At 41.1% G+C, this 19,750-nt stretch overlaps 1 protein-coding gene across 1 annotated transcript; it reads left to right on the plus strand.

Annotated features, from left to right (window-relative positions):
• Positions 1–1,302: 1,302 nt before the first annotated feature.
• On the plus strand, positions 1,303–16,949 carry capn9 (calpain 9). The gene is made up of 20 exons (XM_027178903.2): positions 1,303–1,653; positions 5,043–5,112; positions 6,691–6,809; positions 6,914–7,047; positions 8,205–8,373; positions 8,637–8,720; positions 8,834–8,919; positions 9,883–9,960; positions 10,390–10,550; positions 11,015–11,169; positions 11,257–11,465; positions 11,645–11,681; positions 11,955–12,035; positions 12,842–12,899; positions 13,016–13,080; positions 13,281–13,349; positions 14,243–14,321; positions 15,543–15,659; positions 16,477–16,535; positions 16,668–16,949. Exons 1-20 carry the CDS (start codon positions 1,447–1,449, stop codon positions 16,692–16,694), a joined length of 2,064 nt encoding a protein of 687 aa, XP_027034704.1. The 5' UTR covers positions 1,303–1,446; the 3' UTR covers positions 16,695–16,949.
• The last annotated feature ends 2,801 nt before the right edge of the window (positions 16,950–19,750 follow it).

Raw genomic sequence — 19,750 nt, forward strand, 5'->3', positions numbered from 1 at the left:
GTTTTCAATCCGGTTTTGATATCCGCCGATAATAATCTGCTACATGTTTTTTCGGTTTGTTTGTTTGTTTTCGTTTAAGTTGTACTTTAGCCCAAGCATCTCCACCATCCACCCCACAAATGTAAAGAATTTCTGGGCCGGAAAAATGCAAACAGCAGCTTGAAAGCGTTGCAGAGATACACTGTATTTTAGTACACTGAGGCTTTAGTGCATTCAATCGTTCATTTTCTACCGCTTATCTGAACTTCTCGGGTCACGGGGAGCCTGTGCCTATCTCAGGCGTCATCGGGCATCGAGGCAGAATACACCCTGGACGGAGTGCCAACCCATCACAGGGCACACACACACTCTCATTCACTTACGCACACACACACACACACACTACAGACAATTTTCCAGAGATGCCAATCAACCTACCATGTATGTCTTTGGACCGGGGGAGGAAACCGGAGTACCCGGAGGAAACCCCCGAGGCACGGGGAGAACATGCAAACTCCACACACACAAGGCGGAGGTGGGAATCGAACCCCCAACCCTGGAGGCATGAGGCAAACATGCTAACCACTAAGCCCCCTCAGGAGGTTCTTACAGGTGGTTATTTAAACACTTACAGGTTTTACACATTGAAAGCATATTTGTTTGACGTGTTTAAGTGGCTGCAGGGTACGAGATGCACCGTCTCATTATCGCTGTGCCCGCCTACGCTCAGATAACACGAGCAGCTCAAACTCTTGTTCGGTTGAGGTTAGGAGTGGTCGGGGTGAGGTTGGGGAACAGGAAGTCCAGCAATGGAAATGGCAGCAGAATCAGCATGATACATGAAATCTGGCTCTGAAAGTTCCTCGACCTCAGCTACGTCACTCCAGTTCCAGACTGGTCTCAACTAGAGAAATGTGAGATCCCAAACTTGTCCTTGCTTATCAAAACCGGACATGGTCAGCTACGGTAGCTGTCGATTTAGATTACACATACAAGCACATTCTCTGTTTTAAATCAGTGCATCTCTGTGCATCACACTGTTTTTAGATTCCTCTCAGATTCCTCTCATAGACCTTTCATGGTATAAACATGCCCGTAAAGGTCTATGACTCAACATGACTATAAGCAATAACTAAGTTTTAATAATCGTTAAGTTTGTAGTTCTCCTCGTGATTGAGGTTTTTCCAACTTTACAACATTCCCTGTCTCGTAGTAGCTCTCACGCCTCACACAGCGGGAGTGTCTGCAGGCGTGGTGACTTTCGCTCAGGACGTCAAACCAGTTTCTTTTCTAGAAGTTCGAACAACCTGCCAAGCCAGTCCACACACACACACACATACACACACACACAAACAGCTGGGCGTCAGCTGAGGCACATTGAGCTTGTATCAGTCGTATTCTGCATCGTCAGGCCCTTGTTTCTTCTGTTCTTTGCTCCTGAGTGTGTATCCTGCAGCAGGTGTGAGGATGCCTTCTGCTTCCACTTTGTTTAGAACCTCGGTCAACAAGATCCAATCCGAGCCCACGCAGGCCGATGGCAAGACCTACGAGCAGCTGAGGCAGGAGTGCCTGCAAAGGAATAAACTCTTTGAGGATCCTGATTTCCCTGCCACAGACTCGTCTCTCTTCTTCAGCGAGAGCGTCCCTGTCAACTTTGAATGGAAGCGACCTGGGGTAGGTACAGAACCACACTATAGAGAGCAAGAATCTGAGTGATCGAGATATAGAGCTGTGTTTACTGTAGTTCATCGGTTGTCAAAAGCAAGAAAGATTTCAGTCACACGTCTACAAATGGATTCGTAGAACGGATTTGCGATCAGGCTTTTAATTAGAAAAAACGTGACATCTTATATTCCATTTATGGCACCTACCAGACGTACGTATCCATAGCAACTTACATTTATCTCATGTATAGTATATCAGCTAAGGGTTAATTGGCCTTGTTCAGGGTTGAAGCAATGTCAGCTTCGTGATCCTGAGATTTGAGCTTCCATCATTAAAATCAGCAGTCCAACATCTTACCTGCTGCAATAACACTTATGAGTATCAGCCAGGCTCCTGTCATACAACACCTACCAACTGGGGAGTAGGTAAAAGCTAACACATGCTTCCTCTGAGACATGTGAAACCTAGCGAATGGATCTACAAACCTAGCCAATCTCTACAAACTGTTCCTCACAGAGGACAGCATAACACACTTGTCGAAAAACGCGATCTATCCCCTTCTTCATAAATGAACTCACACACTCCTACAATCGCCTGTTGTTGCTGTGATTGATGGGGAGCCAGAGGGCAAAGTAAATTTGGCTTCGGCATCGTCTGCATCGACTCGCATTCTCTGGACGTTGGGGTGGACACCTTAATGTTGGAATGCTGTAGGATGAGAAAGCTGACAAGCCTAATGCCTGCTTTAGGGAAATATTTGGAATAGTTAGCTTTTAGACACTTAGACACTTTTTTAGACACTTAGCTTTAGTGCAAAATAACGACTATAATATAATAACGACAATAAAGACAACTAAAGGACTCTGTGTTTAAGTGTAAATCTTAGTCAGAATGTTTAGGGTCACAGTAGATCGATGCAGAGATTGAGCTGAGGACACACCTCGAGCTTGAGCCAAGTCCATTACAAGACACCACATTCACACACTGAATCACACCAAGGGGATTCGAACAGTTACAATTCTACAAGCGAGTTTATGGAAGACCCCTGAGGAAATCCATCCTGACACATGGAGAACATACAAAACTCCAAAGAGGCAGGAAATCAAGCTCAGGATTGAACCAGACATCAATTGTGTGAATGTAATATCATCTTGCTTAATTATCTCCATCAGTCTTAAAGATGGGTGGACGTGATAGGGGGACATTTTATTTATCACATTATCACATTATTTATGCATTACAGCTAGTTACTGTAGGAAACTGTGGACAGATCACAGGGTCAGCTATAAAAACACTACCCGAGAGCAGATAGGGCTAAAAGCCTTGCTCAAGGGCATAACATTGGCAAGGTCTTGAATACCCAACCTTCTAATCATCTTGACCATTACCCCACAGCCTTGACCATTGAGACAGTACTGATCCACTGGGACATGCTGGGGAATCGAAGCATGGCTTGAATCACTTCTGGTGGTGTAGATTAAATATTAAAATTCGATTTTAATAACTGGATAAATCCTAAGGAAATTATAAACCTGCTTTAAAAAATACATCAAAGTCTACCATAAGGGCTTCTTCCAAATGCCATCATTGTAGACGGTATCTGTGTAAAGAAATTATATCTGTGTAAAGAAATTATATCTGTGTAAAGAAATTATATATTATATATATTTATATATTATAAAGCAGTCTCATGGCAGTTGTAATATATACACAGCATGAATTCCTTTAATACGTTGACATCCCTAAGTAACCTGTTGATTAATATGGCTTTTAGGATTAAAGTAAATAAAACAATGTACAGTCGTCTCTCAGCCCCTCCTCCTCCTCCCCTCCCCCTCCTTTTCCCCCTCCTCACTACGAGAACAAGTCTTTCTGGTTCAGTCGTCCCGTCAGAAAAAAATACGTATAATTTAGACGGGATTTTTTTTTTATATTCGGTATATTTTGGATTGCTCGTGAAAAAAGATCCTGCATCGGCCCTTTAAAATATAAATACACTTAAGTGTAAACCGATGACTGGTGGAGTCACGAGGTTACACACAGCAGACTGATGAACACGACAAACACCTCTTGTTTTAAACAACACTCGATGTTTTTGCGAATCGTTTCTCGGAAACCTGTGCAGATGATTGGATGTCCTAAAATAAACAAATAAAGTTATGTTCAGTTTAAAGAATTCCCAACATGCTAGCGTGGCAAATAAAGAATACTTGGAAGTCAGCAAGACCTCATAGTCAGAATTTTTTTTAGTGAGTGAGTGACGTGACACACGGCTAAGTACAGTACTGTAACCCATACTCAGAATTTGTTCTCTGTATTTGACCCATCCAAAGTGCACACACACAGCAGTGAACACACACACACACACCGTGAACACACACCCGGAGCAGTGGGCAGCCATTTATGCTGCGGCGACCGGGGAGCAGTTGAGGGGGTTCGGTGCCTTGCTCAAGGGCACCTCAGTCGTGGTATTGCCGGCCTGAGACTCGAACCCACAACCATAGGGTAAGGAGTCAAACTCTCTAACCATTAGGCCACAACTTCCTAAACATTAGGTCACGACTTATGGACATGTTGTAGCATGCTTGGGCATGTTTTAATTATTAATGCTAACATACAATATAATGATAATTCCTGTTATTTATGACAGTTTGTCTTGTCATTAAACCTTTATTTAAGGGTTTATTACTTGATTTTTTTTTAACACACACACACTCAGGTCTTACTATACTTGTGAGGACCTACTTATGAGGACCTTGCACTGACATAACAATTAATGCAGAGCAGATAATGAATGCTATGCTAAAACTAAATGCTGAATGAAGATTAATGTAAGATTTAAAATGAATCTCAATTTTTATCGGTCTCTAAAAGATTTCTTTCTTACGGAGATCAGGCAAATGGGGACCAGCCAAAAGTTTCAGATACTGTATCTCCAGTTGGAGATATTTGGTGTCCATCAAGATACAAAACATGCGCAGACACACACACACACACACACACACACACACACACACACACACACACACACACACACACACACACCTACTGTACACACACATTCATTTAACTTGTTATTGGACAAGTTTACTTACTCACAACCGTGGAACCACATTTTTTATGTGGGTGTTCACCTGTGTGTAGAGGTGTGTGTCAGAGACAGAGAGCGAGATAGAGAGACAGTATAGATTTTTTTCCACTACATTACATTGCTACTTTATCACAGCACTAAAAATGTGACCACACCTTACAGAAACAGCACAGGTTCCCTCCCTTCCCTACTCACAGAAATGCGCTTTAACAGCATTCCAGTGTGACACATCAATACCACGAATTTATTTCCTTCTTAATGCCTCCTTCTCTATCTCTCTTTCTCTCTCTCTCTCTCTCTCATGTAGGAAATCTGCAAAGACCCTAAGTTCATTGTTGGAGGAGCCGACAGGACAGACATATGTCAAGGACAGCTTGGTGAGCAGTGAGCACTGTGTGTACTGTACGCTATAAGTGGAGAATAACTTCTGTTACTTAATTACTCGATATTTTATAAAGATATCTATCATCTATGTTAGTTATATGACTTGTATACATTCTATACATTCATTCAGGCAGTTATAGTTATAACCATGAAATGAAATGGACTGAATGGGGACTGATGGGGCATGTGATATACTGTACATTATATCATCACAAAACAGACCATAATATTAGAACCGGGCTCATTATAGTTGGATAAAATTGTTTAGAAATGAAAATGGAATAATGTTTAAGCATCGGTAGTGGTAGTGACATCATCTGCTCACTGAATAGCATCTTGAAAAAAACTTTTCAGTATCTCACCACGCAGCGTTTAACACAGAGGTGGGAGTAAGTCACACACGTGCAAGTCACAAGGTAGTCTCGAATGTCAAGTCAAAGTCGAGTCGAGTCTTTTTTAGATATTTGTCGAGCAAGTCTCAAGTCTCTAATTTGCGACTTAAGTCTGACTCGAGTCAAGTCGAGTCCCCTATCTCTGAGTCATTTAGCTCTGAGTCAAGTCATGAATGTCAAGTCAAAGTCGAGTCGGGTCTTTTTTTAATATCTGTCAAGCAAGTCTCAAATTTGTGACTATGACTTGACTGGAGTCCCCCATCTCTGCCATTTAATCCATAACTGAAAAAGACTAACACAATCATGACTCGAGGAAGCGTCGATGAAAAGATGGGATTCGTCAGGGAATCGATCAAGAGGCCAAGGGTAAATATGAAGGAGCTGGAGAGACCCACAGCTCAGACAATCCAAACCGTCAGGCTGTATGGATTTAGGATTTTGCCACAGGTGGTTTAGAAAGTTAAGAACCAATGTACCTTAAGAACCAATGTACATATACAATGTACGTATACAATGTGGTAGCTCAGTGGTTAAGGTGTTGGGCTACTGATCGGAAGGGCATGGGTTCGAACTGCCACTGCTGGGCCCTTGAGCAAGGCCCTTAACCCTCAGTTGCTCAGTTGTAAGTCACTCTGGATAAGGGTGTCTGCTAAATGCCGTAAACGTTTAGAAAGTCAGTAAATATGTGTGGAAAAGGTTCTGTACCATTACTGCATTACTGCACATTATCCTGAGCACACCATCATGGTGGTGGTAGCATCCTGCTGAGGGTCGCCCTTCGTGTCTCGTGTCGGATTTTTGATGTCGAAGTTCTCAAACAAGATCTGAAATCTGTAATTCTGAAAGAATTATCGTAGATGACGCGTTGTCTTAGGAACCTAATGACACCGTGAAACATTACTACAAATTTTCATTGAATAATACGGTCAAAGCCAAAGAAAACATACCGATCCTAAACTTTTTGTGTTAAAGAAATTTAAGATTATAGGATTTTATATTCGGAGCTGTCTTGTCATTTTATACCTTGTGCCTATGTCGCTTATTTAAAAGCATTATAGAATCAGTCCTAGTATCTGACAGAAACAAAGGAGATATTGACCCAGTTTTGTGTGTGTGTGTGTGTGTGTGTGTGTGTGTGTGTGTGTGTGTGTGTGTGTGTGTGTGTGTGTGTGTGTGTAGGAGACTGCTGGTTGTTAGCAGCCATTGCCTCATTGACCATGGATAAGGAGATCCTGTCGAGGGTCGTACCACCTGACCAGAGTTTTGATCGTGGCTACGCTGGAATCTTTCACTTCCAGGTGAATCTCAGCAGCCCCGAGATTTGATATTGTGTTTAATTTAATACCTGAATAAATAAAAGAGTAAATAAACTGAAATGTGTATGTGCGTATGTGTGTTCTAGTTCTGGCAGCATAACCGATGGCTGGACGTGGTTGTAGATGACAGGCTGCCGTGTGTGAGGAACAAGCTGGTGATGCTCCATTCAGCTGACAGCAACGAGTTCTGGAGTGCACTGCTGGAGAAGGCCTATGCCAAGTAAAACCCATCACTAGCTGTTTGCATTCACTAGTTAGCTTTCACTCATTGTGTTAGAGTTCTTACACGAGGTTATATTTTTTCACTATGTTGCCCTTACTGTATTAGCTTTCTCTCATTAGCGTAACACAGGGCTGTCAAGTGTCACGCATTGAGAGTGACATTTGGGAGACACGCATTTGGGTCTTTTCTCACGCTTTCCCACCTCACATCGTATTTCTCACGCATAAAATCTTTTTGACTATTTATCATATATTTAATAAGCCGCAGAGCCCAAAATGTATCGGTCCGCACCGCACGATCAAGCGCGTCTCCCCTGGAGCACTTAGTCGAGCCTGACACTTATCAGCCAATCAAAAAAAAGAGGCTGCACAATAGCCAATCAGAAAATAGCACTATCTGGGTAAGATTTAACGCAACAACCACTGAAAAAAAAACATTAGCGAGGGTATTTTCGATGGTCGGTTTGAACAAAACCTCAACACGAAACAGCTTGTCTCTGGAAGGGACATTGTCCTCAATCATGACCCTAAAAATGTCTGGGCTTGTGCTGAATTGTTTTAAATTGGAGCAACATTACAAATGATAAAGGAGTCCACACACACACACACACACACACACACACACAAAATTAATAAATGGAAAGTAAACAAATACTTTGAAATACCTTTTTGGGGCTTGGGTTGCGGGGGTGGGGGGTTTGGAGATGTCACGCGAGCCCTGTTAACATTTTTCACTGGTCATTAGTTAGCATGCTCTGCTAAGTTATCTTTTACTTGCTAGTTTGCGTACATTTATTATATAAATGATAATGATTACATTTGGTAGTTTTGTTTATTGATTACTTCTTCAGTAGATTGCTTTTTTTTGTTGCTAACTCAGTTATGTTAAGGCAGAAGACACATACTGTACACGAGAGTTTACGTAGCCAAGAATAACCCTGCCCAGTATAGATAGAAACAAAAGAAACTCAGGTGAGTTTATGTAGAAGTATCTCACCACGCAGCCTCCAAATTTTTTTTTTTTTACTGTAAAGTTGTGGCCACAGCAATAAGTAGAACCTCGTTAGAAAATAATTGCATGTCCTTCAATTATTTTTATAAGGCGTGGTTCTGAGCTGTAGTTTATTCAGCACCGCATCTGCGTTTGTGCATCAGACTGAACGGCAGCTACGAGTCTCTGAAGGGAGGCACCACCCTGGAGGCCTTGGAGGACTTCACTGGTGGAGTTGGAGAAATATACGAAACCAAGCAAGCTCCCTCAGACCTTTTCGCCATCCTGAAGAAGGCGCTGGACAGAGGCTCCATGATGGGCTGCTCCATAGACGTAAGAATGAAACAAATTGCTGTAAAAGATCACATCTCCTCTATAGTATCACAGAATCTGATTGGAGCTGGTAAATCCACAGGGCTCCTTGCTTTATTAAGAGGTTCTACTTGAAACCCTGATAAAGAAACACTTGTTTGCCAGAACTTTAAAATGTCAGATCTTGTGAAGCTGAAGCTGAAATACCAGAATAAGCTTTGAGTCTAAAAAAGAACTTATCATGCTAACACATTCATCCATAGGGCATGTCTCTTTCTCTATAGATCACCAGCTCGGCTGAATCAGAAGCTCAGACCTCCACAGGCCTGGTCAAAGGTCACGCCTACTCCGTCACTGGCTTGGAAGAGGTAATTATACTCTTAATCCAAACCTGAGGAACTGTTATTCTTTGCTTTCGCCTTACATGAATTGGCATCTACAGTATATGGCCTCTAATCTTTTTCTCAATGTTTTTCTTCAGGTGAACTACAGAGGGGGGAAAGTGCGACTGATCCGGATCAGAAACCCCTGGGGTCAGGTGGAATGGAACGGTCCCTGGAGTGATAAGTACGTCCCTCCTAGTCATGATTTGACCATAAAATCTAACGACAGATCTATAGATGTTAAAACTTTTTTCGTAACAATATCCATTTATTTTATGTATTTATCGATCAGCCAAGACATTCTTTGTGTCTTATGTTCGCTTCTTTAGTCTTGTGCTGGAGCTAATCTGGCTACCAAATAATCTCATCAAAAACATTTTGCCTCAAAATACATCACTATATTTATTTCTTCAGTGATATCTCACAAATTTGCTGATGTGATACAGCAGTATAGTAAAACTTTCTGGTGATGGGGCACAGCAGAACATTTATTCATTCGTTCATTCTCTACCGCTTATCCGAACTTCTCGGGTCACGGGGAGCCTGTGCCTCAGGCGTCATCGGGCATCGAGGCAGGATACACCCTGGACGGAGTGCCAACCCATCGCAGGGCACACACACTCTCATTCACACACACTCACACACTCACACACTACGGACAATTTTCCAGAGATGTCAATCAACCTACCATGCATGTCTTTGTAACGGGGGGAGGAAACCGGAGTACCCGGAGGAAACCCCCGAGGCACGGGGAGAACATGCAAACTCCACACACACAAGGCGGAGGTGTGAGGCGAACGTGCTAACCACTAAGCCACCGTGGTGCCCCCCACAGCAGAACAGTGAAACGTTAATTGGTGGTATCATTCCACCAATTAACTCCGCCTCTGAATGTCTGAAACTGGAATTGCACTGAGATTACCATGGCATTATTACTATATAGTTCCAATTTCAACTGGAAAAACATACTATGGAAGCAAACAACCTCTATTAATTTTCAGACACCAAACATATCAGTTTGAATTGCTTTACTGTGCTGTAGGAAAATGTACATAGACCTAGAAATATATATCCTATTTGCTAATGCAGGATACTATTGAATTGTAATTCAATATTAATTTGTCTATGTGTACCTGTTTCCTTGCAGTTCCAGAGAATGGAGCGTCGTGGATAAATCCGATAAGATCAGACTGCTCGAAAATGCCACAGATGATGGAGAGTTCTGGTATGAACCTTATTTCACAAATTATTTGAAATAATTATTCATATGAAACTAAATAATGTTTCAGCTATCTGTATTGTTTGGTATAGTTTTGGGTTCTAAAATGGTTTTTGGGGAACTGGTGGTTTAGTGATTAAAGCTGAAGGTTGTGAGTTTAAATCCAGACACTGCCAAGCTTCCATGGCTAAGCCCTTAATTTGCACCGTTGTCTCAAAACTCTCAGCTGTCTCAATTGTATTGTACAGAACACTTTAAGGATAAAGGTTATAGATTATCGAGATCTTTCAGCGTTAAGGATATGTGCTTATCCAACTGGGTTTGATCAAAGGGAGGGTTAGCTAACCCTAACCCTGACCCTAACCCTAACCCTAACCCTAACCCTAACCCTAACTCTAACCTTAGAATTGAATACAACCGGTTGTTGTATTGCAGGATGGAGTTTGAGGACTTCAAGGCAAACTATGACAGGGTGGAACTGTGTAACCTGACTCCAGACTCCCTGACGGATGACACCAAGAAGAAATGGAATGTGAATGTGCTGGATGGCAGCTGGATACGGGGCTCCACCGCCGGAGGCTGCAGAAACTTCATCGGTAAGTGCAAAGCTTTCTCACTGTTTTTCTTTCACAAAGAATTGGAAGTTCATGGCTGATCAGCCAAGTCGAAAATCAGCACAATGTAGAAAGCTGCTGCCCAGGAAGCCTAATGCCTAATGAAATGAGATACACAACACATTGGTGGGTTTAAGCAGTTTGATCTGTAAGGAGGACTATCCAAGAGAAATATGCTAATACCATTAACTCGTCCAAAGAACCCTTGAAGAACTTTTGGAGTCCAGCTCAGTTGTGTATATGAGATATGCTTCAGATACAACCTCCAGCTACTGTAGGAGTCGATCCCTCTCCCTTCAATCCCACACTCTCCATCCTATCCACCCCATAGCTCCCCTCTGGAGAAAGACGTGGTCCTGTTGTATCCTCAGGCAGAAAGTTTTGGTCAGGCTGTAACCCATTTTCTCTAACACCTGATTAACTTCACATGTCTGTTTTCACATCAGACACCTTTTGGACAAACCCACAGTTCAAGCTGAAGCTAGAGGATGCAAAATCAGATAATCAGTGCAATGTCATCATAGCCCTCATGCAGAAGAATCGGCGCAAACTGCGCAAGGAAGGGCTCGACATGGAGACCATCGGGTTTGCCATCTATCAGGTCAGAGTGCGTAAGACTTACTCTGCTGCACAACAGATAAACAACTAACATGAGAAAGTGAGTCTTTATATCTGTTTTTTCCATCAGTGCCCTAATAACGAGGACCACGCAGACAAAGATTTCTTCCGATTCAACGGTTCGAAAGCACGCAGCCGCACCTACATCAACACACGTGAGGTGTCTGAGCGTTTCGTCCTCCCACCAGGCAACTACCTGATAGTGCCCACCACCTTCCAGCCCCACAAGGAGGCAGACTTCCTAGTGCGCATCTTCTCTGAGACCAAAGCCGGAGCGCTGTATGTACCCCAAGGCTACATAGGCATTATATTACACAAAAATCAACACACTTCAATTTAGTAGCTGATGATTTTTTTTTTTTACCCAAATTTACACCAATGGCCTTACAAGCTTTACTGCAAGTGTTTAAACTTTAGGTTTATGTGTAAAACGCTGAACAAATGCTCTGTGTGAACAGGGAGATGGGCAACACTATCGAAGCTGACCTGCCTGAAGTAAGTAAAGATTTTTTTAGCCTTAGACTTTTCTTTCATATTTACATCCGTATTTACACTAGAACCTTTATGATCTTCCTAAAAAAAACTGGTCTGGATGGACGTGCGATAGCTGATAGCTCGGACTGAAGAAAGTCAAGAATCTACGCTCTATCTATACACCGTCTGCGTTTACCTGTACTCCTACTGGCATGATATTTCAAGTCGTACATTTTTGCCGATCGGTTCGTTTACATCATGTGTTTAAACAAAAGTTGTATTTTTGATCGGTAGCCGCCACTGCCGACTCAGCCCGAGGAGGAGACGGCGGAAGAAAAGGGCTTAAGGAAACTGTTCGAACAGGTCGCTGGCTCGGTAAGATGGCAAACTTTGACAAAGATGTGCTTTTTTTTTTTTTTTTTACTTCAAGTCTAAACAGAATGTTATTAACCAGCCACTTAATGTGAAATTCTCTAACATCTTGGGACTCAATTATCTTTTGTTAAAGTTGTATGCAAGTGTTGTTTGTAATCCAAGCCAAAGTAAAAAAAAAAAAAAAATTTAGCCAAATTTTAACAAATTTTCATTTACATTTTGTGTGTGTTTATGTTGATAAAACCCAGTCACCAAAGTTGATAAAACCCAAATCACCCATTGTGGCCCATCTGCTACAACAGGCACACAACATCTCTTTCTCTTCTGATAGGGTGCCAATAATTTTATATTAATTAAATGCCTGGTGGGGGCACGGGGGCTTAGTGGTTAGAACGTTTGCCTCACACCTCCAGGGTTGGGGGTTCGATTCCCGCCTCCGCCTTGTGTGTGTAGAGTTTGCATGTTCTCCCCGTACCTCGGGGGTTTCCTCCGGGTACTCCGGTTTCCTCCCCGGTCCAAAGACATGCATGGTAGGTTGATTGGCATCTCTGGAAAATTGTCCGTAGTGTGTGAGTATGTGTTTATGAGTGTGTGTGCCCTGTGATGGGTTGGCACTCCATCCAGGGTGTATCCCTGATAGGCACAGGCTCCCCGTGACCAGAGAAGTTCGGATAAAGCGGTAGAAAATGAATGAATGAATGAATGGTCTTATTTGTTCTTATTTAATAATTTTATTTTTTTTAAATCAAGTTGTTAATAGGAAATAAAAATGCCATATGACTGATGTTCTTGCTGTCTGGTTGCAGGATCAGGCCATCAGTGCCCATGAGCTGATGGACCTCCTAAATGGAGTACTGAGCAGGAGTAAGTCTGATTTCATTAAACTGCTTTACAACACAGCCTGATATGATTCATTCTCCTAAACTAGAAAATGCATTTGACTACTGCAAAGCCTCATGACTTTTTTTTATTTCTGACAGGGAAAGAGATTAAATTTGATGGAGTGAGTCTGAACACCTGCCACAGTATCATCAACCTGATGGATGTATCCTCTAACGCTTATTCATAGTTCATGGGAAATGAACTACAGATATTCTGCTTACTGCAAAAACATCGATGCTCCTTGTTATTTGTGAGAATACTTACAGTATATTAGTGTAATGGAGTTACCTTGATGTTGATAAAGTTGGTTATTTCATAGCTGCTGTATAAGGTGTTAAGATTTTTCCTGAACCAGAAGGATAGGCGGACGGATCGGGAATGATCGAGTTTCAGGAGTTTAAGATCTTCTGGGAAAAGATGAAGAAGTGGATGGTGAGAATCAAAATGGACCTTTATTTCTTTCCAGTTACTTCTTTCTTAATGATGTATGCTAGAATAAATTGTACACGTCGTGTCTAATTGTTAAACGTTTTGTCTGTAGCTTAAATAAGAACGATCTACGTTAGGTTAAAAGGTTAAAAGCTAACTAGGGGAATAACATCACTTAGTACAGTAGGGTAAAATCATATATGGTGGTATATTGTTAGTAATTGTAGCTGTTTCTTGACTATCTGGCTAACTATTTAACACATTTCACAATTTTATGCTGATATCTGATAGTAAATAATAAGTTGAATATACAGCTATTAAACCTTGATTGGGCACGGTGGCTTAGTGGTTAGCACGTTAGCCTCACACCTCCAGGGTTGGGGGTTCGATTCCCGCCTCCGCCTTGTGTGTGTGGAGTTTGCATGTTCTCCCCGTGCCTCGGGGGTTTCCTCCGGGTACTCCGGTTTCCTCCCCCGGTCCAAAGACATGCATGGTAGGTTGTTCGGCATCTCTGGAAAATTGTCTGTAGTGTGTGTGAGTGAATGAGAGTGTGTGTGTGCCCTGTGATGGGTTGGCACTCCGTCCAGGGTGTATCCTGCCTCGATGCCCGATGACGCCTGAGATAGGCACAGGAACCCCGTGACCCGAGAAGTTCGGATAAGCGGAAAAGAATGAATGAATGAATGAATAAGCCTTGTTAATATATTCTCTGTGTGGGGCTCCTCAAGGGCCACTAGATCTTAAGCAATCTCTGCCATTTTTATATTACTTACACTATTTTACTGTTTACAAACCTCTTCATTTAATAGAACAGAGAAACAACGGGGAAATGATGTCCTGGAAAATGTCACATTGTGCTGCATGTCGTCATACTTTGTCAAACGTCTTCTTTGCAGATGCTGTTCCTAGCGTTTGATACTGACCGAAGTGGACGCATGTCCTCCTATGAACTACGGTCTGCTCTCAAAGCAACAGGTGAGCACATCGTCTGTCTGAGGCGAATCGATATATAACTCTAATAATAATTATATAGGTATTATGTGACAATATTATTACCGTTGGCTTCCGCTGGGATTAATGCATTTTCCTATCTGCTTCACTGACCTATTTTAACCCGTGACGGTGTGTGATATATGGAGCGATATCATGGATCATGTGTGTGAATACAAATAGTTTTGATTTTTCAAACCATTATTAAGTATCTTTTGGTCCCAATATTAATATTAAAAGACATTAGTGAGAGAGAGCAGCTCTGCTGTATGGGTTAGAGACTGTAGCAGTGAGGAAAAGACACGAGGCAGAGATGGAGGTAGCAGATATGAGGATGATGAGGTTCTCAGCTCTGCTGTATGGGTTAGAGACTGTAGCAGTGAGGAAAAGACACGAGGCAGAGATGGAGGTAGCAGAGATGAGGATGATGAGGTTCTCAGCTCTGCTGTATGGGTTAGAGACTGTAGCAGTGAGGAAAAGACACGAGGCAGAGATGGAGGTAGCAGATATGAGGATGATGAGGTTCTCAGCTCTGCTGTATGGGTTAGAGACTGTAGCAGTGAGGAAAAGACATGAGGCAGAGATGGAGGTAGCAGAGATGAGGATGATGAGGTTCTCAGCTCCGCTGTATGGGTTAGAGACTGCAGCAGTGAGGAAAAGACATGAGGCAGAGATGGAGGTAGTAGAGATGAGGATGATGAGGTTCTCTTTAGGAGTGACGAGGATGGACAGGATTAGAGCACCTCAGAGGGTCAGCTCAGGTTTGCTGTTTTGGGGACAGGGACAGAGAGACCAGATTGAGATGGTTTGGACATGTACAGAGGAGGGAGATGGTTATATTGGTAGAAGGATGTTGGAGATGGAGCTGCAGGTAAGAGGTCAAAAAGAAGGACAAAGAGGAGATCTATGGATGTGTTAAATGAAGAGGATGACGAGGATAGAGTTAGGAGGAAACAGATGATTCGCTTTGGCCGCCGCTGACAGGAAAATAGGAAAGTATTGAGGTTTTAATATTCTAAAATAGTTTAAACACATCACTAATGATTTCTGTTCCAGCTCCATTTTCATACACACCAACAAATCCTGATGTGGTTTCTGACGCGATACGGAAAAAAAAATGTCTGTCGCTAAGATGCAGTGTCAGTCAGTGTTTAAGTAAAAAATGGTTTACGCTCTTTCACACTAAATAATTGGTTTTTTTTAAAGGTATTCAACTGAATAATCAGCTACTTCAGCTGATAGCGCTGAGGTTTGCGGATGATAACTATGAAATCGACTTCGACGATTACCTCACCTGCATCGTCCGCCTGGAGAACATGTTCCGTGAGTTACCTGAAACTCAAAATAAACATGAATTTACATCCCATTAAACAGAAAGGCATCTGCTTTGACCACAATGTAGACTGTACCAAAGGCGGATATTATCTGAGTTAAGGCCATAATGGATTTAAAATTACACAATGGTGACTTTAATGCTTTCTTATATGTATTTTGTAAACAGCATCTGTAAAGACAGTTGTAATTCGGTCATGCTAAAGTTTACGATTCCAATAACTCGTGTAATAAGTCGATAAGTTGTCGTCTCAGTTAACGCTAGTTAACGATACCGACTATGTGACAGGTTAAGAATTGTTAGTGAATATAGTTTTGCTTACATTTCCCAGATTAGGCAAATTACATAATGTCGACTAGCATTATATACAGTAAATCGCCACGAACTCTTATTTAGAGAAAGCAGCTTGACTTGTGTGTTATGAGTCAACATAACCATAGAATACGTCTAACGTGATCTTTATTAACAGGTACAGTGAGGTTTAGCACAGCGATCACAGACAAATATCACACGGCGTTATATCGCTAGCTTTTTTAGTCAATAAACAAACAAATAAATAAATAAATAAATAAATAAATAAATAAACAAACAAACAAATAAATAAATAAAGCATTACGTCAACGAGCTGTTTGAATGTTCAAGGAGTCGGCTCGAATGATCCGATTTACCAAAAGGAGTCAACATTTCTACAACACTACTGAGATTGAGCAGGGCTTAATATTATATACTCACTAATACTCATATGATTAATTGTTTATTAGCTTAAAAGTAGTCTTTTAATTAATTTGTTTTATTTATATATTATAGGAGTTTTCAAAGCCTTGGACACCAAAGGAAAAGGAGAAGTGAACATGAACTTCCAACAAGTAGGTGGTCATGTTTCGGCTTTACAAATAAATATGAACTATAACATGACGGGGATTTTATAGAATAAAATATACAAACGTTTCTATTTTCTATGTTTAATAAATGTTTTTTCATTTGAATTTTTTCTACAGTTTTTGATGCTGGCCATGAACGTCTGAAGAGGAGAAGAAACCGGAGGAAAAGCATCTTAAAGAATTATTCTGTAATATATACGTTTCCCAAACACAGATTCCTCCAAACTGAAATTCAGTTTCTGAAAATGGAAATGATTTGAATATTTTATTGAAAGGATGCATTGTTTAGTGTTTGCTTTATTTTTATTTGGCAGATTGTAAATCTTTTTTTTTTTTTGTGAGCTGAGTCGAGTCGAGTCGGCTTGTACTGGAAATAAATAAATTCACACTCATATATAACCTGCGTCAAACCCGTGTAAAAGTTTTCTCAGGAATGAACCTGCCTCAATCTGACACACGCAACATCAATCTGAGTGAGCTGAATGAATCCAAATCATAGACATTATTTATCAAGGGAAATATAAATCAATACACATACAGCGATGGCGTATTTGTTCAATTTTAATTTCTTCAATTCTGTTTAAATTCTGTTAATTACCTATGAATATTTTATTATTTTAGTACAAATGATTAATGAAAATGAGATAAAAATAAATACAAAATATATTGGTAAATAATATACAAATAAAAGTAAAATGATTAAGACGTGAAATTGTTAGCGATTTCACCACACGATCTTGTTCAAACATGTTAAGCATTAAATTTATTAAAGTTTGGTATCCTTTATTTAAATTCACTTTATTTAAATGATATATTGACTCTAAAATGTATTAATAGATCAATCCCAAAATATAGGAGTATTGCATTTATTTAACATTTATGCATCATTATTATTATAGAACAGGAACGTTAGAAGGGGGGGGGGGGGGCATAGAAGCCTTTATTATCGCCACATATACATTACAGCACAGTGGAATTCTTTTCTTCACATACCCCAACTGAGGAGGTTGGGGTCAGAGTGCAGGGGCAGGTATGATACATAGCTGCCCCTGGAGCAGGGAGGGTTGAGGGCCTTGCTCAAGGGCCCACTGCTGGTTATTATTATTATTATTATTATTATTATTATTATTATTATTATTATTGTTGTTGTTGTTGTTTTTGTAGAAGTAGTAGTTATAATATAGTAGTTATAGTAGTAATAGTAGTTGACACTGTGATCTGTAGTGAGAGCAGGGAGCGGGTGGAGGAAAACCTGGAGAGGTGGAGGTTTGGACTTGAGAGAAGAGGAATGAAAGTCAGTCGTGGTAAGACTGAGTACATGTGTGTGAATGAAAGGGAGGGAAGTGGAACAGTAAGGTTACAGGGTGAAGAGGTGAAGAAGGTACAGGAGTTTAAGTACTTGGGGTCAACAGTCCAGAGTAATTAAGAGAGTGGGAAAGAGGAAAAGCGAGTGCGAGTGCAGACAGGTTAGAATGGGTGGAGAAAGGTGTCAGGAGTTCTGTGTGACAGGAAAAAATCAGCGAGAATCAAGGGGAAGGTGTGAGGACAGTGGTGAGACCGGCCAACATTTATTGATTTGGTTTTTGTGAACTTGTGAATATTTGTTTATTAATGACTGCATTCATCGGACTCACTGTTTGTAGAGAATGCACACATACATGAACTGATCTGATTCAAGACTGACATCATTACATCATGCATAACATTTTGGTGTCCACTTTTACCATTTAATAATACCATAACTGTTGGCTTACTATGTAGTCATATAATATATAATATAAAACTCTTCTTGTTTTAAATTCTCACTGAGGGCTAAAACCCCTAAAGATGAAACCCTAGAACCGCCCCTGCTCTCATGCCTACCGAAAATCACTGACATTTTACTTTTTTCTTTTACTTCAAATACTTAAGTACAATAAATATCAGAAAATGACTTTTGATACTTAAGTACAGTAAATATCAGATACTTTAAGACTTTTACTTGAGTAATATTCTAAAAGGTGACTTTCACTTCTACCAAAGTCTTTTTCCAGTACGATACTTTACACAAGTATTGCTTTCTAGTACTTTATACAACACTGGTTTAGAGGCAGTGTCACTGAAGAAGAGACAGGAGTCAGGGCTAGGCGTAGCCGAGCTGAAGATGTTGAGGTTCTCTTTGGGAGTGACAAGATTGGACAGGATTAGGAACGAGTACATCAGAGGGACAGCTCATGTTGGACGTTTGGGGGACAAAGTTAGGGAGGCCAGATTAAGATGGTTTGGACATGTTCAGAAGAGGGAGAGTAAGTATATTGGTAGGAGAATGTTGGACATGGAGCTGCCGGGCAGGAGGCAAAGAGGAAGGCCAAAGAGGAGGTATATGGATGTAATTAATGAGGATTTGAAGCTAGTGGGTGCAAGTGTTGATGATGCAGAAGATAGGGATAGGTGGAGAGAGATGATTCGCCGTGGCGACCCCTGAAGGGAAAAGCCGAAAGAAGAAGAACAAGTACTAATAGTAGTTATAGTACACTTTCACTTCCAAACTTCACCACTAGAGGTCGCCTTCAATCACCTTCACGTCTAATCGTGACGTAGATTCGACTAAACCAAATGCAGATAGATGAAATCTGCTCAATTATGAAATATATTACAACAATTTATTTTTAGGTTAGTTTACATATTTCTTATCAATACTCAGTCAAAGTAAAATAAATACATTTATAAAGCGCTGTATATGTACATTTATAAAGCACTCTAATTTCAGGTCTTGGGAAATGGTACAGTGCCCCATTCAAGTTTCTGGGCACTATCATTTCCCAAGACCTGAAATGGGAGTGCAACATAAACTCCATCACCAAAAAGGCCCAGCAGATGATGTACTTTCTACAGTATGTCAATTAAGGAAGTTTGGTCTGCCACAGGAGCTGTTGATGCTGTTCTACACTGCAGTCATTAAATCTGTCCTGTTCACATACAGTAAGTACATCCATCACCATCTGGTTTGGTGCAGCAACAAAACAGGACAAAAACAGACTGCAACGCACGGTTAGAACAGCAGAAAAAATAATTGCCGCCCCCCTGCCCACCCCCCAGGACTTGTATGACAAGAACCAGAAACCGGGCAGGAAAAATCACTACTGACCCTTCGCACCCTGGACACAACCTCTTTCAGCTCCTCCCTTCTGGCAGTGCTACAGAACTTTGCTTACTAAAAC

Source organism: Tachysurus fulvidraco, chromosome 18 (assembly GCF_022655615.1).
Source record: "Tachysurus fulvidraco isolate hzauxx_2018 chromosome 18, HZAU_PFXX_2.0, whole genome shotgun sequence".
Classification (NCBI taxonomy): Eukaryota; Metazoa; Chordata; class Actinopteri; order Siluriformes; family Bagridae; genus Tachysurus; species Tachysurus fulvidraco.